At 35.7% G+C, this 25,646-nt stretch overlaps 1 protein-coding gene across 1 annotated transcript; it reads right to left on the reverse strand.

Annotated features, from left to right (window-relative positions):
• Positions 1–17,645: 17,645 nt before the first annotated feature.
• On the reverse strand, positions 17,646–21,048 carry FABP2 (fatty acid binding protein 2). Its single transcript, XM_049630047.1, has 4 exons — positions 20,982–21,048; positions 19,592–19,764; positions 18,077–18,184; positions 17,646–17,696 (listed from the first exon to the last, which is right to left on the reverse strand). Exons 1-4 carry the CDS (start codon positions 21,046–21,048, stop codon positions 17,646–17,648), a joined length of 399 nt encoding a protein of 132 aa, XP_049486004.1.
• Positions 21,049–25,646: the final 4,598 nt, after the last annotated feature.

Below are 25,646 nucleotides of genomic sequence, written 5' to 3' on the forward strand. Positions count from 1 at the left end.
GTACAGATCCTACAGTTACTAAAAAAAAATTATAAAGCCTAAAAATGATTCCAAATCCAGCATTTTTTTTTGAACATTTGTTTTTGAGACAGAGACAGAGCATGAATGGGGGAAGGTCAGAGAGAGAGGGAGACACAGAATTTGAAACAGGCTCCAGGCTCTGAGCTGTCAGCACAGAGCCCGACGCGGGGTTTGAACTCACGGAGTGTGAGATCATGACCTGAGTCGGGCGCTCAACCGACTGAGCCACCCAGGCGCCCCACAAATCCAGCATTTTTAATGCTGTTCTACAGATGCCTACACTTGCTTTAATTTGCCTCCAAATCAATTACCCAGTAACAGAGACAAACATAGTCTGCTACCTTAAAGAAAAATACCATTGTCCTTTTGCTTTGTAGCTTTGGGGAATGAGAAGACTGTTATCTGAAAATTAGCTAGACTGTGTGATGTAGCCCAGATTATAGGCTGGTAATAGGTTGGAAAAGACCCTGATCATAGTGACACTGAGACTTTACAAAAATTAATGGAGGCAAGCGAACTATTACCCATATAATGATGGAAGCATTCTTTTCAGTGGCAAGATTGAATCAGCTATTTCTAATTATTGAAATAGGATTGATAAAAATCATTGAAATTGTAAATGTAGAAATAGCCTGACATAAACTGAACAAGTTCTGAAATGGTTTGAAACTTGTCCTTAGCAAAGAGTCACATGTTCATCTGTGAGAGGATGTTGGTACTAGGGTCTGATTTCTTGAGTAGGAAGGTCTGTCACATTTGGGAGAACAATTAATACAAACAGAGAGGGGTCATGTAGACTAAATTCATTGGAAAGAGTCTGTCACCTGTTCAGACTTCACCCCTGTAAAAATTCCAGTGATTCTTGATTATTCTACCTGATAGACAGAAATGAATATGGAGTATGGTGGTAGAATTCACTATGTTCCTTAAATTATAAGCAATTTAATTTCAAAGAAAGTACTTTACTGAAATTCAGATACATTGTTAGTGAGGTAGGAGCTTAGCATTTTCCCTTAAACCTTTCTGCCTGATATGTCCGTGAAAAATATGTACCAGAAAGTACAGAATGAGTTATTATACTGCAACCATGATCCGTCATGTTCACAATACTGTCAACACAATTAATCTGATTGGAGCTAGGGTAGAGAAGATAGTGTATGAGCATGCCATTACCATCAGGCCAAAGATAGGTATTTTTTAGGAAGACATTCCAAACTTCTGAAGTTCAAGTGTAGTAAGTTCTTAAGAGGGAGTGATAAATTATGCTTTAACCTAAGGTGATAATACAGATTTCTTCAGACAGCTGTTGAGTTAGTATGTCCGTATAATAAATCATCCTCATGATTATCCTAGGAGTTAAACTAATTTTATAGATAGAGTAACCTTTCCAACAGTAAATAAATAAATAAATAAATAAATAAATACATACATACATACATACTTTGCTAATTGTCATCTGAAAACATGGATTTTTCTTAAGTTACCCCTTTCTTCATTGCATTTTTGTCTCCTTTCCAAATTGAATGAGTGTTCCAATAACTCTGTGGATTGGTACACCAAGTTATTTCTCTGTCTTCTGGGGAATTTTGTCTGTTTTTTTCTTTTCCACCATCATTGCTGTTCACTTCTATTATCATTTCCTTTGAGCATTGTATAGTCATCACAATTAATTGCTATTTGTTGCAGCTTCCCTTTTATCTTCATCTTGGCCTTCAGCAGCTCCCATCCATGTATCCCACCATTAGTCTGTCTCCACCCTACTCAGTTAAACTCGTGTCCAGCAAACACCTTTTGCTGTAGCCAGATTGCTATCTTCCTTCTTTCTCAGAGAAACTGTTCTCCTCTTGGCCTTTGATGTGTGTACTTATTAACCTGTAATACTTCCCCTTCTATCCTAATCCTCCGCATCCTTTTTCAATTCAAATGCCAACTTCATAAAGTTTCCCTCTAGAAATCACATTGATTTCTCCATTCTCAGTATTTCTAACATACCAATTGTGAAAACTTCACATTTAATTTGTCTCCACCTATTTCATATACCATGCTTTCTTCTTGGGGAGAGGGTTAACTTCTCAAGATCAAGGCAGTAAAGTATTTACTTCCATACTTTTCTTACCTTCCTTTTGCATTAGTTATTATCCTCTACATTGTATAGCAACCACCTGTTGATGAGACTATCCCCTGGGCTGATCATTTTTCTAAATTTTTTTTACCTTCAACTCAAAAAACGTCAAAATGTTCTTGACATATTGTCTGGCACACTGGCTTGCTCTATAACACAACGTTATATAAATTTTCTCCCCTATTAGAGTATTAAGTATCCTTTAGAAGGGAAACTATATTTTTTACCAGCTTTGTAGTTTCCACAGTCCTTCAACAGTACCTTGAACATAGAAAAATTAAATATTTATTCAATTATATTTTGTTGTGTTCTGCAACCACTGATACAATCCTGGTAAAAAAAAAATACTTGTGGAATTAGCTCTGTTTTAACATAATAGTATAATGATACCACTAAGATATGTCACTACTGATCTACCACTCTCAGTGGGGATGCTTTCTGAGGTTTTTTTCCAGTGGTAGTAATGGATATGCACTAATCCATTCTCCCCTTTTGGATATCTTGTCTTTAATTTCAATAAATACTCTTTAAATAAATGCCTCCTGTGTGTCAGGCTCTGTCTGAGCAGCCAAAGGTTTAGGTGCAGTAGTCATTTAATTCATTAGCAGTACTGACTGAGGACATTTAGCAGAACAATGTGATGTTCACTCTGTCCCAGAGTCCTGAGGTCCTGCATCATGGTTTTGGTGTTAGGAAGTCTGAGCAGGATTGGCTGTGAACAAACTACCTATCCTCTTCCACCTACCTTCTCACACAGGTGCACACTTCAACCACAGAAGCTCAGTTTTGTTTATTTAAATTTTAGAGTTTCATGAAAGATTTCATTTCAATATAAAGAAGGCATTCTGCTTCTTTTTAAAGTTTCAAAACAACTTCAGTAGGGCAAGGCTTAAATTGGTAGGCATAGATGACAAAGATGTTGAAACCTACAACCTAGAAATCTCATTATACTAATCAACTGAGTGATCAACCTGTTTTTGTTTCATTGAAAGGTGTAGGAGGGACAGGCATTTAATTGGAGATTGAAAGATTAGTCAATACTTGACAAGTCTTCTCTTATAAAATTATATAATAGGCTTCCAAGAGTAGACATGGTGATATTAACATAGGCATGAATGGAATAACAGTGTTAAGTAAATGGATGCCAAGGTGATAACTGCTATATATATCCATTTATATATTATATATATAATGTTAACCATTATTAAACTTATTTTGTAAACATGAAAAATGTTGACATATTATCAGCAGTTATTTCTGGAAGATGGGATCACAGATCATTTTGTTCTCTGTGCTTTTTCGTATTTTCCAAATTTTCTCAATGAAAATGCACTAGAAGTTGGGAAGAAGGTTTTATGAAAACAAGTAAGTTTAAAAATAAGCAAGAGATAACTTAGCCCCAAATTAATTATTATTTAACTGTTTCTAACATCAGATCATAAGCAACAGACACATAACTATGAAGGGGTATAATGGCTTATAATACTGCTTTTCAAACTACTTTTCATGGAGTTCTATGATTCCTCAGGGGCTGATATGAAATGGAAGAGATGGATGCAGGAATGACCCCTGCTAGAGAAGCCCCTACTAGAGAGGGTCAGTTTTTATGTTCATATATAAATATGTCCTGTTAGAAGACATATTTACTTTTTTTTTTTTTTTTTTTTTTTTTCTTTTCTGCTCTGGTGAGAGCTGCGTCAAAAAGTCACCTTGGGAGACCCGTGTTCAAATTGGTGGAGTAGGCAATGCCAAGCCTCCAGAAACATTTAAAAATAGGCAGAAACTATTTGAAACGAGTTTGTCAGAACTCTGGGAAATAGGGGTTTACAACAACCAAGCACATGTTTAATCAAAATATATGAAGAATACAAAGCCAGAATTAAAGGGAGAAATAGATGGTTCTACAATACTAGTTAGAAATTTCCATATCCCGGGGCACCTGGGTGGCTCAGTCGGTTAAGCGTCTGACTTCAGCTCAGGTCACGATCTCACACTCCGTGAGTTCGAGCCCCGCGTCGGGCTCTGGGCTGATGGCTCAGAGCCTGGAGCCTGCTTCCGATTCTGTGTCTCCCTCTCTCTCTGCCCCTCCCCCGTTCATGCTCTGTCTCTCTCTGTCTCAAAAATAAATAAACGTTAAAAAAAAATTAAAAAAAAAAAGAAATTTCCATACCCCACTTTCAATAATGGGTAAAAGATCTAGACAGATGATCAGTATGAAAATAGGGGTCTTGGGGCACCTGGGTGGCTCAGTCAGTTGAGTGTCTGACTCTTGATTTTGGCTCAGGTCAAGATTCCAGTGTCATGGGATCCAGCCCTGTGTTGGGCTCTGTGCTAAGCATGGGGCCTCCTTGAGATTCTCTCTCTCTCTCTCTCTCTCTCTCCCCCCCCGCCCCTCTCCCCTGCTCTCTCTCTCTTTTTTTTTTTTAATTTTTTTTTTTTAACGTTTATTTATTTTTGAGACAGAGAGAGACAGAGCATGAACGGGGGAGGGCCAGAGAGAGAGGGAGACACAGAATCGGAAGCAGGCTCCAGGCTCTGAGCCATCAACCCAGAGCCCGACGCGGGGCTCGAACTCATGGACCGCGAGATCGTGACCTGAGCTGAAGTCGGACGCTTAACCGACTGAGCCACCCAGGAGCCCCCCTCTCTCTCTCTTTTAATAAAAATTAAAAAAAAATAGACGTTTTGAGCAACTCTATAAATCAATTAGACCTAATAGACATATATGGGATACTCCACTCAACAGCTATAGAATATACTACATCAGTTCTAACCCAGGCAGAGTAGAATACTGTATCAACTTTAGAAACTGGGAAGAATAAACTTCATGAAGTTTTCAGCACTGCCAACTCACAAAGTATTCCTACACAAATTCCAGCTCAAAATAAATGCAGAGGCTGTTGGCTCTTTTAATAATGCCCAGTTTCATTATTCTGCTCTTCCTAAGCTAGCAACTTGGAGCCCTCATAGAATGTGCTAGTTAGGCCCTTTATATTGCAAATCCCAGAAAGTCACTAAATGTAACTCCAGGGCTATTTTAATACTGTCATGCATCCAAGGATCCAAACCCAGGACTCTTACTCTACCTAATATCATATAGGGCACACTTAGAATGGCACATTCCCTCACTTCTTTCAGTTATTGCTCAAACATCACCTATTCAGGTTATGGTCCTTGAACACCCTATTTAAAATTGTACCCACCATCTCACCCCTGGCACTCCTCCTCATCCCTCTTCCTGACTTTTTTTCTCCATAGCATTTATACCATCTAATATACCACATATTTTACTTCTTGTATATTATCTGTATCCCCTTCATGAAGACAGGGATTTTTGGGTTTTGTTGTTGTTGTTCACTGTTGTATCTCTAACAGCTAGATAAGCACCTACATATAATAAATGCTCAATAAATATTTGCTGAATGATATTTTGGAAGAAAATTTGCCTACATAATCACATCAAATTAAATTGAATCTGGATTCCAGAACCTCTAGACTCTAAAACCAGACTGCTTAGGTTCAAATCCTGGTATAGCCACTTACTGGCTATTAACCTTAGCCAAGTTATATAACCATTCTTTGCCTCAGTTTCTTCTTTTATAAGATGAGTATAGTAACACTAGTTCTTATTGTATAGAATTGTGAGGATTAATGTGAACTGATTTTTATAAAGCACTTTGAACAACATCTAGCATATTCTAAACACCCTATGTGTTGACTTGTGGTAGTAAGAGTTGCATTGAACTGCATCTGAATGTATTCTGTGAGTAAAACAATTGTTTAGATTTTACAGTTTCTTCTTTGTATTTTGGAGCAAATTTGTATTGTGAAGATTTTGTAGGCCCTGGGAACTAGCATTTTCATGTATGGTTACAAATGAAAATAAGAATGAAAAGAATCTCAAGTGTGTGTTAGGCCTCTTTGAATTCAGGAAGGCCTATATAACCAGTCATCTTGGCAAAAAATAGACCAATAGAAAATATAATCTAAGATGTTGCATGTTTCTATGAGAATCTACACTACTTCTTTATAACATGTATCACAGTTGTTTTTACTTGTTCAATGTCAGTATTCTACTTCTAGGTTCTAAGCTTCTAAGCTAGATTCAAAGCTCCATGGGAACAAAATAGATTTCTCTTGTTCACCACTGAAACGCATGTCATATTTGTCACATAGTAGGTGCGTAGTTCATATTTGGTTAAAGAAGTATGTATTCTTGGCCACCCAGGATCCAACGATGCTGTGGTGAACAAGTTATACTTTCATCCACCAGAAGCAAGAATTCATCATTTCTACCTCTAAAAACCTACTGTTTCACACTCTTTTCTTCTATCCAGTTTTTTATCGGAACTCGATCATGACCCTTTTTGCCTCATGGTCTCTGTTGTCTGCCTTTTCTTCTGTGCCTTTGAACTTTTGCCCATCATTACTAGCTGATGACTTTTTCCACATATTGAAGTCAGGTTTCCAAGAGAGACTCTAACTCGTTTAATTAATTAGTATTATTGATCTTGGACAAAATTCTCATATTATAGGCTGCTCTCAAGTATTATGGATTGACTGTCCTTGCATCAGCTAGCCTAATAAATGACCAGGGTACTGGTGACCTGGTTCAGAATAAGGTTATCTGGATATAAGGAATAACTAGAACTCGTTCCCTCTGTAGAGCTTCCATATATAAGTTCTCAGAACACAGGATGGTGAAGGCTGGCTTGCTGAGGCTGATTCTTTTTAGCAGGTCCCATTTATTTATTCAACTACAATTGTTGAAGTTTACTTTGTGTTAAAGGGGTGTGGTGGAGTATAGATGTAACTCTCTATCCTAGCCCTCAGACTAGAAGAGACAGTCAAACAAATTTAATACAGAATAATGATATTGGTGAGCACATTGTGCTATGGAATCACAGAACCAACAGCCAGTGGGGATTGGGAACGTGAAATAAGCTCCGTCTTCACTCAGGTTTTTCTGTTCTAAGGATGTGTTGAAGAGAAGTCCTGTGTCATATTTATGTCCTTTGATACCCTTGCTAATCTTGATATATTGTATAAAAAATTATCTAAAGCAAACCAAGAAATGGCATTAAGCATAAACTCCTTCACTAAAAGGACTTTTGGGTTTTTTTGTTGTTTTAATTTTATTTTATAATCTCCACACCCCACATGGGACTCAAACTCAAGACCCCAAGATCAAGAGTTGCATGCTCTTCTGACTGAGCCAGCCAGGCTCAGCCAGGCCCTGGATTTTTGTTTGTTTTTCAGTGAAGAAACAGAGTCTTTGGCTCTCAGATATTTTCTCCAGTGAATGTAATGAGTGTATAAGAATTGTTTGAAAATAACCAGTTATACCCGTGTAGTCTGAGTGATGTGGCCTTAAACTGGACTGAGATCTGGGGAGAACTTCCTCCTCCTCCTCCAGATTTCAAATTTCTGTTATTCTTCTCCCTTAACAGCAGCCCTCACCAGCAATTATTGGACAGGTATTTAAGCCCCCCCCCCCCACCTCCCGCTTTTTTTTAATTTGAGTATAGATGACACACAGTGCTATATTAGCTTCAGGTATACACCTTGGTGACTTGACAAATTTATACATCATGCTAAATTCCCTTTTTTTCTTTCTGGTTATTGTAGAAGGGAGTGCTTCTGGTAATACTTTATTTTGATAGAATTCTTAGTGGGGGTAGATATTCTATGATGAGAACCTCCCTGGAACACTAATTTTTTTTGGTGACTATTAATTTGTTCCATGTCCCCTAACTTTCTTCATCTTCTGCCACTGCCTTGCTTACTCTTTTTTTCCCAGTCAATCCTCCAGGAATGTCTGCTTTACCCAATAGGCTGAACGTAGGTCATTGGGCCTGAAGGTCATAGATATATACCATCTTGCATATTAGCATACACTGAATATAAAAGTATATATAACTCTACCCCTACAAGATGATGATGATATTCTAGGTGTTCCGATTCAGACCGAAGATGAACCTGAACATTTGAATTCATTAGATGAAGCTCTTAATGACCTAAATATCTCTACTGATGGGTGTTCATCATTGAACATTTGATGCCTGCTGCATAGTGCTTTTTAAAAATTGTTTTTTGTTGAATAAAGAAAAGCAGGTGTAAGGGATTGTTCAAGTGGACAGGTCTTTGTTATTACTTTAGTTTGGAAGCTGTAACTGAGGAAGCCCTTAGTAATTATTGTTTTAAACTGCAGAATATGTTAAATTTTTCTGAATTACCCTTTGGACACTGAAATGTAAAGACCCTGAATTGGAAGTCTTTCAAAGACTTTGTGTCATTGACCAGTAGATGGCAGTCTTATACTATAGTTCAGAGAAAGCAAGTAGTTGCAGAAGGTAAAGAAACATTCAGTTTGAAGTATTCATCCACAGTGAACTTCCTCCCTTTCTGATCCCCATAAAACCCCCTCCCGTTCACATTCTACCCCAGACAACTATCTTACTCACCCAGTCACTTCTCTTCAGGCTCCCAGGGATCTCTTGCTGCCAGTCTCTATTTGCTCACAGGAAATATCTTTTATACTTATTCATAGTCAGCTCATAGGAACAGGACCAGCTACATAATTTGCAGGACCCAGTTTAATATGAAAATGTGAGCTTCTTGTTCAAAATTTATTGAGAATTTTAACACAGTAACAGCCGCACGTTAAACCAAACACAAGGCCCTTCTGAGCCCGCACAAGGTGCACCTGCATGAAGCTAGCCATGCTTTTATGAGCTTAAGAGATATCTTCCTCTGCCCAGCCCACTCTCTGTTATGGCAGTGCCTTCTGATGACACATACTGGAGGGCTATTTAAAGAATCACTGAATGTTATTCAGATATCATAGAATCTTAGTACTGTGAGAGAATTATTAGAGATCATCTAGTCCAATTGCCTTATTTTGAAGATGATTGGGCACCTGGCTGGTGTAGTGGGTAGAGCATGTGACTCTTGATCTAGGGGTCATGATTGGACACAGAGCCTACAAAAAAAAAAAAAAAGATGATTGAACTCAATTCTGAAGAAATGAAGTGGCTCACCCACAGTCCCTAGCTAGTTCTATCATAGACCGGACTAGAACTAAGAGTTCTCATCTGCCAGGCCAAGGCTTACTCTACCACATAGGCTTAGTGAGGGATATTTTGAGAAAAGAGTTTTCCTGTCTATTCAATCAAGACTACTTTGTTCTGTTTTCTCTGTAAGAGAAGGGTACATGTTCTTACCTATGTTCTTATGTTATTATTTACTTTACTGAAATATCAGCTATATGCTAGGCACCACGTTAGATGGTTTACATATTTATCACACCTCAATTAAAAACAATTGCAGAAAATCATTACTATTTTCCCCATTTTTTAAGAAAAATTAAGGATCTGAACTTGACTTTTAGTAAGTGGGAAGACAAGAGTTTAAGCAAGTTTGTATGATTCCAAAACCCATTTTATTTTTACCACATCATTCCTGAGTTCTAGGAATGCTGAGTCAGCTTGTATTTCCTGAACATTGCTTCTATTTTTGGTCAGCTCTATAGAAGATTTGGGGGACCCATAAGGTTTTCTGTGTTCTTCAGCTTTACCAAGCTTGCTTCTGTTTTAGGGCCTTTGCTGAAGGGTATTTTTTCCACTTGGAATTATTTCTCCCAGACAATCCATGAAAACAGGAATGCATGTCAGCTAAATAGGGGATCTGATTGTAGGCCACTGAGGATACAGGCTTTTTCTCTGAATGAAATGGGAGACCTTTCAGTGTTTTGTCAGAGTGACATGATCTGATTTAGATTTTAAAGGATCCTTCTGGCTGCTGTGTTGAAAAACACAGGGTAAGGAAGGGAAGGTAGATATTGGGAGGCTTTTTAAGGGAGTTATATTAATCCAAGGGAAAGATAATGGTGATTCAGTGGAAGTGACGGGAAGGGGTGGGTTTCTGGAGTTATATATGTATTTAAGTATTATATTTCTAACTTCTTTATGGAAAATTTCAAATATATACAAAAGTAGGAACAAATAAGATTAGAGAGATAAAAGTACTTTGAACATTTATTTTTTTTAAAAAGTGAAAATCTAAGTAATTGCTATTTTCTTTTTATTTATTTATTTTTAATTTTTTAAAATGTTTTTATTTATTTTTGACACAGAGAGAGACACAGAGCATGAGTGGGGGATGGGCAGAGAGAGAGGGAGACACAGTATTTGAAGCAGGCTCCAGGCTCCGAGCTGTTAGCACAGAGCCTGACGCGGGGCTCAAACTCTCAGACCGCGAGATCATAACCTGAGCTAAAGTTGGACGCTCAACCGACTGAACCACCCAGGCACCCCAATAATTGCTATTTTCTATGTGAAGTTTTTCATGCAGTTATAAAATTAACAGTAGATTTAAGTTCTTATTTTTGCAAATGATTACATATACCCTAATCTATTTCTTTTCATCCCGTACTCAAATGGTTTTCTTCCCTCACTATAATGTATCTGCCATATGTATATACCATTTAGAACAGTGCCTGACACGTAGTAAGAATTATATAAATGTTAGCTGCTATTTTCATCATTGTGAAAAAGAATTAATCAAAACAAAAGTCCATAGTTAAATGCTGAAAAAGTTGATTCCCCTCTCCACCCCCTAATACACACCTTCTTAAAATATAATTGCTTGAAGTGTATAAAATAGTACATCATGTGAGAATACGAGGAAAAGAAAACTTTTTGGGCCCTAGCCAGTTGTCAGAATCAGTGTTTATGAAAAAAAAAAAAAAAAAAAAGAGGAGGAGGTGGCAGTTGAAGGTGACACTTTTGGTGTCTGACGGCCCGGTTGTTCTCAAAGACTGGTTAGTAGACCTGCTGCAGCAGAACTCCTGGGAGCTTTCCAAGATCTCTGGTTCTGTTTTCAGAGATTCTATCCAGTAGGTTAACAGTAGAGATGAAGAATGCAAAAAATTTGGGGGTTCCTGGGTGGCTCAACTGGTTCAGCATCCAACTCTTGATTTCAGCTCAGGTCATGGTCTCATGGTTTGTGAGTTCAAGCCCCAGTTTGGGCTCTGCGCTGGCAGCATGAAGCCTGCTTGGGATTTTCTCTCTCTCTCCCTCTCTCTTTCTGCCCCTCCCCTGCTCAAGCTCTCTCTCTCTCTCAAAATAAATAAATCAACATTTAAAATTTTTTTAAAAGAATGCAAAAAATTTTTAGTTTCTCTGGTGACTCTGATTCTTAGCCAGATCTGAGAATCACTAGTGTAGAAAAATATAGTTCTTTGACTTAGTATTTCATTTATTTCCTATCATATTGTTCTGAGTGATATTAATGGGGAAATATACATATCTACACCAAGAGAAGGGAACTAGGAGGATATCTTTCAAAATCAGAATGGTGATAATCTCTGGATTGTAGGTTTATGGAAATATTTATTTTGCAATTGCTTTTCTTATTTCTGAGTTCTAATTGAATGTATATTATTTTTGTAATAATAGATGTTTCTAAGGAAAATATTTACAACCAGTGAAAGATTTGTTTTCATTGAGTCATAATTGGCATGTAATATCCTATTATTTTAAGGTATACATCATAGTGATGCCGTATTTTTTATACATTATGAAATGATCCCCATAATAAGTCTAGTTACTGACACCATACAAAGTATTACAGTAGTATTGACTATATTCCCTTTTCTGTACATTACATTCTTATGAAATTTATTTTATAACTTGAATTTATACCTCTTAATTCTCTTTACCTACTTTGCCCACCCCTCAATACCTTCCCATTCTGGTAACCAACAGTTTATTTCCTGTATCCATGACTGTTTCTGTTTGTTTTATATGTTTGTCTAATTTCTTAAATTGTACATTTGTGTAAAAGCATATAGTATTTGTCTTCCTCTGTCTGACTTATTTCGTTTAGCACACTGCCCTCCAGGTCCATCCATGTCACAAATGACAAGATTTCATTCTTTTTTATGGCTGAGTAATATTTCAGTGTGTGTGTGTGTGTGTGTGTGTGTGTGTATGAGTGTGTGTGTGTGTGTGTGTGTGTGTGTGTGTACATCACATTTTCTTTATCTACTCATCTATTAATAGACAGGTTATTTGGTTGTTTCCATATCTTGGTAATTGTAAATAATGCTGCAGTGAACATGGAAGTGTATGTATCCCTTCAAATTGGTGTTTTTGTTTTCTTTGGATAAATACCATGAAGTAGAATTATTGGATCATATGGTAGTTCTGTTTTTAATTTTTTAGGGGAACCTCCAGGCTGTTTTCTACAGTAGCTGCACCAATTTACATTCCCACCAACAATGTATGAGGGTTCCCTTTTCTCTACATCTTTGCTAACACTTATTTTTTGTCTTTTTAATAATAACCGATCTGACAGTTGTGAAGTAAAATTGTGGTTTTGGTTTGCATTTCCCTGATGTTGAGCATCTTTTCATATGACTATTGGCCATCTGTAAGTCTTCCCTGGAAAAATATCTATTTAAGTTCTCTTCCCATTTTTAAATCAGGTTATTTGGGTTTTTTTTGATATTAGGTTTTGCAAATTCTATATATTTTGAATATTAACCCCTTATCGGATGTCTGATTTGCAGGTTATCTCCTCCCATTCAACAGGTTGCCTTTTCATTTTGTTGGTTTTCTTCTCTCTGCTTTTTACTGTGATGTAATCCCATTTATTTATTTTAGCTTTTGTTACTTTTGCCTGAGGAGACTAGTCAAAAATATATATATATTTCTAAGACTGATGTCAAAGGGTTTATGCCTATATTTTCTTCTAGGAGTTTTATGGCTTCAGGTCTTGCATTCAAGTCTTGAAAACATGGTGTGAGATAGTGGTCCAGTTTCATTCTTTTGCACGTAGCTATCCAGTTTTCCCAACAGCATTTATTGATGAGACTATCTTTTCCCTGTTGTGTATTCTTGCCTTCTTTGTCATAGATTACTTGACAATGTAAGCATCGGTTTATTTCTGAGCTCTCTATTCTATTCCATTAATCTATGTGTCTGTTTTTGTGGCAGCACCATATTGTTTTGGTTACTACGGCTTTGTAGTATAATTTGAAATCAGGGAGTATGATACCTCCAGCTTTGTTCTCCTTTCTCAAGATTGCTTTGGCTATTTGGAGTCTTTGTGGTTTCAAACAAATTTTAGGATATTTTGTTTTAGTTGTATGAAAAACGCAAAGGCATTTTTCATGGGGATTGCTTTGAATTTATAGATTTCTTTGGCTAATACCAACATTTAAACAATATTAATTCTTCTAGTCTTTGAGCACTGTATGTCTTTTCATTTGTTTGTGTCTGCTTCAATTTCTTTCATCAGTGTCTTACACTTTTCAGAGTACAGGTCTTTCACCTATTTGGTTAAATTTATTCCTAGGTATTTTATTCTTTTTGATGCAGTTATAAATGGGATTATTTTCTTTATTTCTCTTTTCCGGTAGCTTGTTATTAGTGTATAGAAATGCAAACGATTTCTGTATGTTAATTTTGTATTCTACAAGTATACTAAATTGGTTTATTACCTCCAATAGTGTTTAGGATTTTCTGTATATAGTATCATGTCATCTGTAAAGAGTGATAGTTTTACTTCTTTCTTTACATTTATTTATGTATTTATGTATTTATTTATTTATTATCATTTTTGAGAGAGAGAGAGAGAGAGAGAGAGAGAGAGAGAGACAGAGCATGACTTGGGGATGAGCAAAGAGAGATGGAGACACAGAATCTGAAGCAGGCTCAAGGCTCCGAGCTGTCAGCACAGAGCCTGATGAGGGTCTCAAACCCACAAACTGCAAGATCATGACCTGAGCCGAAGTCAGATGCTTAACTGACTGAGCCACTCAGGTGCCCCTTTTTCTTTCAAATTTAGATGCCTTTTGTTTCTTTTTCTGGCCTAATTGCAGTGGCTAGGATTTTCAATACTATGTTGTATAAAAGTTGCAAGAGTAGGCATCCTTGTTTTTTTCCTGATCTTAGAGAAAAAGCGTTCAGCTTTTCTCTTTTGAGTATAATGTTAGCTGTGGGTTTGTCATATTTGACCTTTGTCATTTTGAGATACATTTCTTCTATACCCACTTCAAGACTTTTTATCATAAATGGGTACTGAATTTTGTCAAATGCTCTTTCTGCATCTATTGAGATGATCATAGGATTTTTATGCTTTGTTTTGTTAATGTGATGTATCACGTTGATTGATATATAGAAGTTGAACCATTCTTATATCCCTGAAATAAATCCCAGTTGATTGTGGTATATGATCCTTTTAATGTATTGTTGAATTTAGTTTGTCAGTGTTTTGTTGAGGATTTTTGCGTATGTGTCATTCAGGAATATGGACCTGTAATTTTCTTCTTTTGTGGTGTCTGGTTCCAGTATTGAATAATATTACCCTTGTAAAATTAGTTTGGAAGCATTCCTTCATCTTCAGGTGTTTGGAATAATTTGAGAAGAGGTATTAACTCTTTTTTAAATATTTGATAGAACTCATCTGTAACAGTTTTTGCTCCTGGACTTTTGTTTTTTGGGAGTTTTTAAATTACTGATTCAATTTCATTACTTGTAAACAGTCCATTCAGGTTTTCTATTTCTTTGTGATTTGGTCTTGGAAGGTTCTGTGTTTCAAGGAATTTATCCATTTCTTCTAGGTTTTCCATTTTGTTGATTTATAATTGTTCATAGTATTCTCTTGGGATCCTTTAGATTTCCATGGTGTCAGTTGTAACTTCTCTTTCATTTGATTTTATTTGGGTCCTGTGTCGCTTTTCTTGATGGAACTAACAAAAGGTTTATTGATTTTACTTATTTTTTCAAAGAATCAGCTTTTAGTTTCATTGCTTTTCTTTTTTTTTTTTTTTTAGTCTCTATTTCATTTATTTCCACTCTGATCTTTATTATTTCCTTCTTCCTACTAACTTTGGGCTTTATTATTTTTATTTTTTTTCTAGTTTATTTAGGTTGTAAAGTTAGATTGTTTATATGGGATTTTTTGTTTGTTTCTCGAGGTAGGCCTGTATCATTATGAACTTCCTTCTTAGAACTGTTTTTGCTGTATCCCATGAATTTTGAAGCCTTGTGTTTCCATTTTCAAGGTATTTTTTTAGTTCCTTTTTAATTTCTTTATTGACCCATTGATTGTTTAGTAGCATGTTGTTTAGTCTACACATGTTTGTGGTTTTTCTAGTTTTCTTCTTGTAATTGATTTCTAGTTTCATGTTATGGCCAGAAAAGATGCTTGATATGATTTTTATCTTCTTGATTTTGTTGAGACTTGTTTTATGGTCTAACATGTGGTTGATCATGGAGAGTATTCCATGTATACTTGAAAATAATGTGTATTCTGTAGCTTTTAGATAAAATGTTATATATATGTATCTGTAAAGTCCATCTAGTCTAGTGTGTTGTTTTAGGCCACTGTTTCCCTACTGATTTTTTGTTTTTTGTTTTTTGTTTTGGCCTGGACCATCTATCTTTTGATGTAAGTGGGGTGTTAAAGTCCCCTACTATTATTGTATTACTGTTAATTTCTCTATGTCTGTTAATATTTGCTTTATATATTTAGGTGCTCCAATGTTGGATGAATTAATATTTACAAATTAATTGATTCATGGATTGACCCCTTTGTCATTATGTAATGTCCTTTTTAGTCTTTTGTGGCAGTCTTTGTTTTAAAGTCTATTTGATATGAGTATTGCTACTCTAACTTACTTTTCATTTCCATTCGTATGTAAAATATTTTTCCATCTCTTCACTTTCCGCCTGTGTGTGTCTTTAGATAGAGCGTTTCTTGAGGCACCTGGGTGGCTCAGTCAGTCAAGCATCCAACTTCGGTTCATGTCATGATCTCAGGGTTTGTCAGTTTAAGCCCCGCATTCAGCTATCTACTATCAGCACAGAGCCTGCTTTGGATCTTCTGTCCCCCTCTCTCTCTGTTCCTCCTCCGCTCATTCTCTGTCTCTCTCTCTCTCAAAAATAAATAAACATTAAAAAAATAGAGTCTCTTATAGGCATCATATAGATGGTCTTCTATTTTTATCCATTCAGCAAATCTATGTCTTTTTATTGGAGCATTTAGTCCATTTATATTTAAAGTAATTATTGATAGGTATGTACTTATTGCCATTTTCTTAATTGTTTTCTGGTTGTTTTTGTAGTTTTTTTTTTTTTTTCTTCCGTTCTTTGTCTTTTCCCCTGTGGTTTGATGATTTTCTTTAGTGTTATGTTTGGGTTCTTTTCTCTTTATTTTTTGTGTATCTATTATAGATTTTAGGCTTGTGGTTACCATGAGGTTTTTCCATATTGATCTATTTATATAGCAGTCTATTTTAAGCTGATAGTCACTTAAGTTTGAATGCATTTGAAAGCACTACATTTTAACCCCCTCCCCACGTTTTGTTTTTATGTCATATTTTATATCTTTTTATTTTGTGTATTTTAAAACTATTTATGTAGTTATAGGTGTTTTTACTATTTTTGTTTTTTAACCATCATACTAACTTTTAAGTAGCAAATGCACTTCCTTGATCATATATTTGCTTTACAATGGAGATTTTTTCTTTCGTATATTTTATTTCTAGTTGTGGACTTTTCTTTTCCACTTAAAGAAGATCCTTTAACAGTTCCTGTACAGCTGGTTTAGTGATGATCTCCTTTAGTTTTTGCTTCTCTGGGAAACTATATCTCTCATTTAATTCTGAATGATAACCTTGCAGGGTAGAGTATTCTTGGTTATACATTTTTCCCTTTCAGCATTTTAAATATATCCTGCCACTCCCTTTTGGCCTGCAAAGTTTCTGCTGAAAAATCACAACCAGTGTAAGATTTTAAAGACCCCAATCCAGTCTGTGTTTTCAGTTTACCAAATGTGGGGGTGGGGGGAAGTATAGTCTATCAATGCATATGTTGCATAACTTTATTTATTTAATTATTTTTTAATCTTTATTTAAAAATTTTTTTTAAGTTTTATTTATTTATTTTGAGAGAGAGAGACCGAGAGACAGAGAGAGAGAGAGCAGGGGAGGGACAGAGAGAGGGAGAGTGAGAGTGAGAGAATCCCAAGCAGGCTCCACACTGTCAGCATAGAGCCAGATGTGGGGCTTGCTGTGGGGCTTGGACTCACGAGCTGTAAAATCATGACCCTGGCCGAAACCTAGAGTTGGATACTTAACTAACTAAGCCACCCAGGTGCCCCTCCTTTTTGTTCTTTTTTCTTTTTCTTTCTTTTTTTTTTTTTTAAAAGGAAAAGCTACCTACAAAGCAATGTGGGAACAAAGTTTATTCATCTGTTTTAAAACATGTCACAAATTCTTTTCCAACAGGAATACAGCAATAAATGTACATCTTAGAGAATGTAAAACAAATTAAATCCTAATTAGCTTTTACTTCTTTTGCCTTGGCAAGACTAGAAATATAAGTCACTGGTTATGTTTACAAAAGGACTAATCAGGGAGAGAAAAACAGTTTTAATACAGTATAGATTTTCTATTCAATTTGTGTTCTGGGCTGTGCTCCAAAAACGAAGCTCATTCCTTTTTGAAGATCCTCTTGGCTTCTACTCCTTCATATGTGTAAGTCTGAAAGGTGTTAACAAACATAGAAGAATTTGCCATTAAGATTTAAGGCTAAATTAAGAAAAGTATTAGTATTATTATAACTTTGAAATGATTATAATATTTTTTTTTCTTAGTCTTGATAGCAACATTTTATACAGAGACAGGATATGCCCACTTTAAAACACATTTTTTGGTTATCAATAGGCAATGATATATTTGGCATATATATAAGCTCTCTTCAATAAATAGGCATCAGAAAATATGTATCTTTTTAAAATAAGATTTATGAGAAAAGTATTAGTTTATTTGTTGAAGCTATAACTCAGGAATCACAAAATAAAATTATTGTTATGTAATTATTTTTGTCTTTAAGAAATAGCTGTAATATTTTTACAACTCACCTGGACCAGTTCACCACCTACAATTTCTCGGATAGCATTCAGTTCACATCCATTGTCTACCCGTTTGAATTTTCCAACAAGTTTATTTCCCTCTAGGCTCCAAGCACCCTACATATGTAAAATAACAATAATAATAATAATAATAATAATAAGTAAAATAATAATAATAGTAACCACAACAAATAATAATAATGATAATATTTTTTAGGGTCTTAAGTATGTCAAACACTGTTCTGAGGTGGGGTTTTTTGGGAGTTTATTGTTTATTTTTAAATGTTTATTTATTTTTGGGAGAGAGAGAGAGAGAGGCAGAGAATCCCAAACAGGCCGTGTGCTGTCAACACAGAGCCCTGCACAGGGCTCAAACTCATAAACAGATCATGACCTGAGCCTAAGAGTTGGATGCTTACCCTACTGAGACACCCAGGTGCCCTCTGTTCTGAATTTATAGATCTACTTTTTCAATCTTTACAATAACGTTGTGAAGTAGATATTATTATCTCCATTTTATGGTTGAGAAAACTGAGGCATAGTACTTCACCTAAAGTCACAGAGCCAGGATTCAGCCTAGGTTTTGGGGCTCTAGAGTATGTGTTGGTAATCATTATGCTTGTCTCACTCAATTGTTTCCAAATGCTAAACTTTAAGGTAGATGAACAGCATTTTTCTCAATGTTTCATGTTACAACGAGTGTTCTAAATTTAGTCATAGTTCAAGTTAGTTTCATGGAGAACCTAACAATCCTGTGTTTGTTTTAATTTTATAATTGTTGTAATAATTTTTAAATGGTCATAGGGGTGCCTGGCTGGCTCAGTCAGTGGAGCATCCAACTCTTGATCTTGGGTTGTGGGTTCCAGCCCCAAGCTGGGTGTAGAGATTGTTTGATAATAAAACCTTTAAAAAATAAATAATAAATAAAAATGACCATAAGTGATATTTCACAGTTTGTCATTACCAGCATATAATTTAACTACAAAATCCTGAGGACAAAAATGTTTTTAAAAAATCAGTTGAAAGTATGACTTTCTAAAATTTTTTATCTTAAACATTAAAAGGTATATTCCCAGTGACCTACAATGTACCATTAGACTTTCCCATTTTGTCACTTATCCATTAACTAATTTATTCACTTATTTTACTATTTTGGTATATTTATTAAATTACTATTATGTTTAAGTTAGAGAAATATGAAAGTTTTTATTGCTATCAGTTATATAATAAGTTGAAAACACTGAGCTATCATTTTCTTTATGAATAATAGGTCTATACTTAATCACCTGAAGGATGTTTTTCTAATTCTTATTGTTCAATCCAGACTATTTACAGATGTGTATGAAAATAAAAACATTATAGTTAAATATTCTGCCAATTTGTGCAAGATACAATGTGGATAAACTATTGGCTGCTTCAATAAATGAAGGAGACTTAATTAGACCACATCCAATGAAAGAAAACAGATTATTTTAGTATTGTGTAAAAAAATCAAGAATGCATTGCTTATAAAAAGTTTCTTACACTGAGTTCAGTTCCATCTGCTAGGCTGTAATTAAAAGTGACACCAAGCTCAAAAACAATATCAATGTTACGAAAATTGCTGGATTCTTTGACCGTGAATTTATTTCCTTCTTGTGTGATTGTCAGTTTCAGATTGTCATGAGCTGCAAGCTTCCTTTTCACCATATTAACACCTGCAAAGCAGAAGATGTTGGAGAAAAAGTCAAAATGCCATTGAAAGTGTTTATTTTAACAAGTCCTGTTTTACTTATTTGTTTATGTATGTTTTGAGGGTGGGGAAGAAAGCCTGATAGCATTGTCTTTGCACAAGAACATTCAGAATGCCTCTTGCCGAAAAAGTTCAAGCTTAGATCAAGAGTAGTGATTCAAGCTATTTTTCCAAAACTTAAGAAAAATTAAATGAAAACTAGAATTGTAGGATCTTAGAACTGAATAATTTTAATACAGTTATCAAACTTTTTGTTTCAGTGTTAAGTAAACTAAATTCCAGAAATGTCAAATGAAGGATTAAATATTTTCATATATTTATAAGGAACTTTAATTCTGCAAAAACAGTGTTTTTAAAACGTTTTTTCACTTTCCATAATAGCTTTCAAATTTTGAAGTTCATAATTCTCCTTGCTTTTTGTAGCATTTCTGACTGTCACAAAAATGAGAAAATTGGCAAATATTGCAGTCAAATTCATTAGTGTAAGAATGTGCAAATTCCATAAATTTCAACATGGAATTCTGGAACTATAAGACATAATTGATGCAGGTTTTATTTTTTGAGGAATGACACAAGTTTGTTTGCACATCTTGTACAATGTATGGACTTCCAGAGTATTGGAATAGATATTAAAGTTAGCTAAAACTCACACAGAAACCACATGGAATCATGAGATTATTCCCCCAATTTTACATGTCAGAGGAATGAGAATTAAGTCTAAGTTATTTAGAATTGTGAATTTTGATAGAACTTTTTTTTTCCCATTGCTTTTCTATATGATCTTTGTTTTTCCATCCTCTAGAATTCAGTGTTTCAAAGTTTTGAGCTTTTCATTACACACTGCCCTTTTTTACTCTCTAAGCAAAAACAAACAAAAAAAACAAAACAAAAAAAGTCAGTTTTCAATGGTATAAGCACAATCATTAGTTAAAGAGTGAATGAAACCTACCTGGATCTTTTTTGTTCCAGAGAACTCAAAGAATCTTTGCTTCTACTAGTGAGACAGTGTAGTCTTCCTAATATAAGAAGTGAAAATATTATTTTCCCTACTCTGAACCATCATACATTCTGGATCCTTACCACCAGAACAGGAGCATTCCCTAAACCCTGAGGTTTAGACAGAATTAGAAAGGAAAGTATCTGTGAGGAATAAAATAAGCCACTGAAGAATTAAGTCCTTACCCATTTTTTCCATGAACTTGTCATAGTTCTCATTCCGGTCTATCTTCCAAGTACCATCAAAAGCCATGATCTCCGGTTGAGTGAGCCTCTAGGCAGTCAGAGATTCAGGTCTGTCCTTAGGGGACAATTTATTCTATTTCTTATCTCAGAACCAACTTCATACTGTGATGTGGAAGTTTAAAGTTTAAAAGGTCACCTAACTACACTAATGCCAACCCATCATAGTTTATCTTTCTATAAATTTCTTGGTTCCTCTCCTGAAATTCAACTGAATTACAGTTGACCCTTGAACAACATGAGTTTGAACTATACAGAGCCACTTATATATGGATTTTTTTTTGATAAATGCAGCACAGTATTTTAAATGTATTTTTAAAGTATTTTCTCTAGCTTACTAGAGAAATAAGAATTGTGTAAGAATACAGTATATAATACATGTGACATACAAAATATGTGATCGACTGTTTATGTTATCAGTAAAACTTCCAGTCAACAGTAGACTATTAATGGTTAAGTTTTTGAGGAATCAAAAGTTACACAAGGATTTCTGACTGCATGGGGCTGGTTGGTGGTCCTGACCCCCATGTTATTTAGTAGTCAACTGTAAAACATGATAAACAATGCCTACTCTGTCTTAAACTACAACTTGTGAGCACATTTATTTCAATAACTCGAATGCATACTCTTTGAAAATAGATTTTCTGCTTATAAGTTCAAAGTGCACACTGCATTGGAGGTAACACAATTCAGAACATATATCAAATAACATCTGAGAAATGAGACTATTAATGACCTATCCCTTTTTTACAATAGCAATTAACTTGTAAAGTAAGACTTTATGACCAAATTTAAATAAAAAGTTAAACTTAATATGATATTGAGACTGAAAATTTATTTATTTTACTAATATGTTCTTTCACATTGTGCTTTTGGGTTGGTAAATATCCTGGCACCTGGTACAGTGCATGACACAGAATAAGTACTCACTAAGTTTTTGTTTTGGTCTTGAATGGTGATAGGCCACTGAGAAAAATTTTAAGAGGTAGAAATGTAGCTAGATTACATGAAAGCTTCTATAAGAGAAAGAATCTGTTTCAAACATCTGCCATGGGCAGAGAAAACAAAAGCAAGATGTTAGCTGTGCCATTAATTAAAACCATATCTTTGTTTTATTCCCCCTCATCCCCAATCCTGGTGCAATCAGAAGCTAAAACTCAGTATGTATGTAGGGCGAGGCCATGGAGGTCAGCTAAAAAGGAAAAAATACAAGGAGGTCACCATATCTCTCCCTTCCCCCACTGTAGGCTTTCAGTCTGGAGCAGGACTGGGCTGGTAGAGGAAACCCATTAACTTACTATGAAGATCAGAGTTTTGATTATTAACTAGCCTGAACTTATCACTTACTAAAAAGAGACTATTACTGTGAGTGAATGTGATCTGAGAACATTTTATTAACTAAAGGTCAATAGAGAAGCTACAGAGCATGTCCAAAATTTCATTCACAGTTAGAGGAAGGACATAACTAACACATTTGAACAGGAAATTGGGGAACAGAATTAAGTTTGTAATTTTGATTATATTCATTGGACACACTCTTTCAGTGGACTTGCCCACTTATTATTTGATCAAGTAAGCATGTTAAAAAGCAAACTACCTTCTACTAGCTCCATTGTTTCATTAAAAGAGAAAAAGACATCAGAACATAGAGACGGGGAGAGGAAGAGGGGTGTTGGGGGAGAGAGATTGTAGTTTTAGAATAATAGAAGTCTTTTACATTTGTAACTAGCTTTATGGAAAAAAGTTGATTACCTCAACTTTGTTTTTCTCCCTTTTGTCAAAGATACTGAAAACCTCATCATTTGGGATACTTTCAAGTTGAGAACAGTAGAAAAGTTCTAAAGCCAAGGACTAGTCTCTCAGGTAATTCACTGCTTATGGTCATTTGAGAATTTAGAAGGCCATGAATGATGGATCCAATATATCTTTCTAGGTTAGAAAAATAGATGTATCTGGTCACTGGAATAGAAATGTGGTACAGTAAAATGAAGATGTATTTTAGAAACAAAAAGACTTGGGTTTCAATACTGCCTACAAATCCCAGACTTTAGCCTCTATTACAAAGCTGTAATCATCAAGACAGCATGGTATTAACACAAAAACAGACATATAGACCAATGGAATAGAATAGAGACTCCAGAATTAGACCCACAAAAGTACGGTTAACTAATCTTTGACAAAGCAGGAAAGAATATCCAATGGAAAAAAGACAGTCTCTTTAACAAATGGTGCTGGGAGAACTGGGCAGCAACATGCAGAAGAATGAAACTAGACCACTTTCTTACACCATTCACAAAAATAAACTCAAAATGGATAAAGGACCTGAATGTGCGATAGGAAACCATCAAAACCTAGAGTAGAAAGCAGGAAAACACCTCTCTGACCTCAGCCTCAGCAATTTCTTACTTGACATATCTCCAAAGGCAAGGGAATTAAAAGCAAAAATGAACTATTGGGACCTCATGAAGATAAAAAGCTTCTGCACTGCAAAGGAAACAATCAACAAAACTAAAAGGCAACCAATGTAACGGGAAAAGATATTTGCAAATGACATATTGGACAAAGGACTAGTATCCAAAATCTATAAAGAATTCACCAAACTCCACACCCGAAAAACAAATAATCCAGTGAAGAAATGGGCAGAAAACATGAATAGACACTTCTCTAAAGAAGACATCCAGATGGCCAACAGGCACATGAAAAGATGCTCAACGTCACTCCTCATCAGGGAAATACAAATCAAAACCACACTCACATACCATCTCACACCAGTCAGAATGGCTAAAATGAACAAATCAGGAGACTATAGATGCTGGAGAGGATGTGGAGAAATGGGAACCCTCTTGCACTGATGGTGGGAATGCAAACTGGTGCAGCTGCTCTGGAAAACAGTGTGGAGGTTCCTCAAAAAATCAAAAATAGATCTACCCTATGACCCAGCAGTAGCACTGCTAGGAATTTACCCAAGGGACACAGGAGTGCTGATGCATAGGGGCACTTGTACCCCAATGTTTATAGCAGCACTTTCAACAATAGCCAAATTATGGAAAGAGCCTAAATGTCCATCAGCTGATGAATGGATAAAGAAATTGTGATTTATATACACAATGGGAATACTACGTGGCATAGAGAAAGAATGAAATCTGGCCTTTTGTAGCAACGTGGATGGAACTGGGGAGTGTTATGCTAAGTGAAATAAGCCATACAGAGAAAGACAGATACCATATGTTTTCACTCTTGTGTGGATCCTGAGAAAGTTAACAGAAGACCATGGGGGAGGGGAAGGAAAAAAAAAGTTAGGGAGGGAGGCAAACCATAAAAGACTCTTAAAAACAGAACAATCTGAGAGTTGATGGGGAGTGGGAGGGAGGGGAGGGTGGGTGATGGGTATTGAGGAGGGCATCTGTTGGGATGAGCACTGGGTGTTGCATGGAAACCAATTTGACAATAAATTTCATATTTAAAAAAAATACTGCCTAGAACACCCATTACTATATAGGACCTTGGTGAAATTACTTAATCTGTTTAAGCCTCAGTTTCTTCGTTTATAAAATGAAGATAATAATACCTAATACATGGGGTTGTGTGAACAAATTATATAAAACATACACCTGAGCAACTGGTAGACATCAAGTACTCAGTAAATCTTTCTCTCCTCATTCTCTGAGAAAGAAATTCCAACAGTATTAATAAACTTTTATATTTTTCCCAGGTCTCAAGCCACTTTAATTTTTTGTAAATAAAATCCTTGTCTTTCTGCTGTTTATTAGAAAGTCACCTTAAAGTTGTTTAAGTATTTAGTGACTTCACTGGTGACTAACTTGGGATTGGGTATGACTTGGATTTGCCTGTTAACGATAACATGATGCCATATAGCTCCCTCCAGGAATACATTTGTCTACTCTGTACTCTCATGGCTGAAATAAAAGTGTCTGACCCAGTTAGGAAGGTAGGCAGGAAAAAGCAAGAAGTGGCTTCTTACCGTTGTTCACCTAACAGTGCCTTCGGAACATGATCTTGTCTCCTGGCCACATTTGAGCTTTCCAGAAGGAGCAGAGTAGCATCAGGTAAGCAAATAGCACTTGGACTCAGGCCAACCTACTAACAGAATGAACATGTTAAACTTTTCAGTCTTCCATTTATCAGTGTTAGTATCCTAATTTAAAGTCAGTTAGGAGTCTCTTGTCTATAGATTGGAATCACTGGATTTTTTAAATGACTAGATCAAATTTTTAACGTTGTACTTTTCCTTCTCCAGCTTCCCAACTCTGTAGCTTCTCAATTCTTATCACTTACCTGACACCACCTAGGAAAGATTATACAGAACCTATAGACCAAGTTCCCTACAGACTTCTCCTACTGATGATATAATTGGACCCCCCAGCTGATTGCAGACCCAGTTCTTTATGTTCTTCTCTGATAATGCCAGAAGACTTAGGGTCTTGCAGCTTGGGAGAGTGGGTGGATTGGGTATGCATTGCATGTGGGTGCAGATGCTATGGAGGTAAAGCTGTGCTCTGTCTCTCTCTGGGTTTCATAGTCCACAACAGCTACTGAATGGTATGGAAGAAGAGGAAATCAGCAGAAGCTCCTGCTGATCCCTATCCC

Source organism: Panthera uncia, chromosome B1 (genome assembly GCF_023721935.1).
Source record: "Panthera uncia isolate 11264 chromosome B1, Puncia_PCG_1.0, whole genome shotgun sequence".
NCBI classification, from domain to species: domain Eukaryota; kingdom Metazoa; phylum Chordata; class Mammalia; order Carnivora; family Felidae; genus Panthera; species Panthera uncia.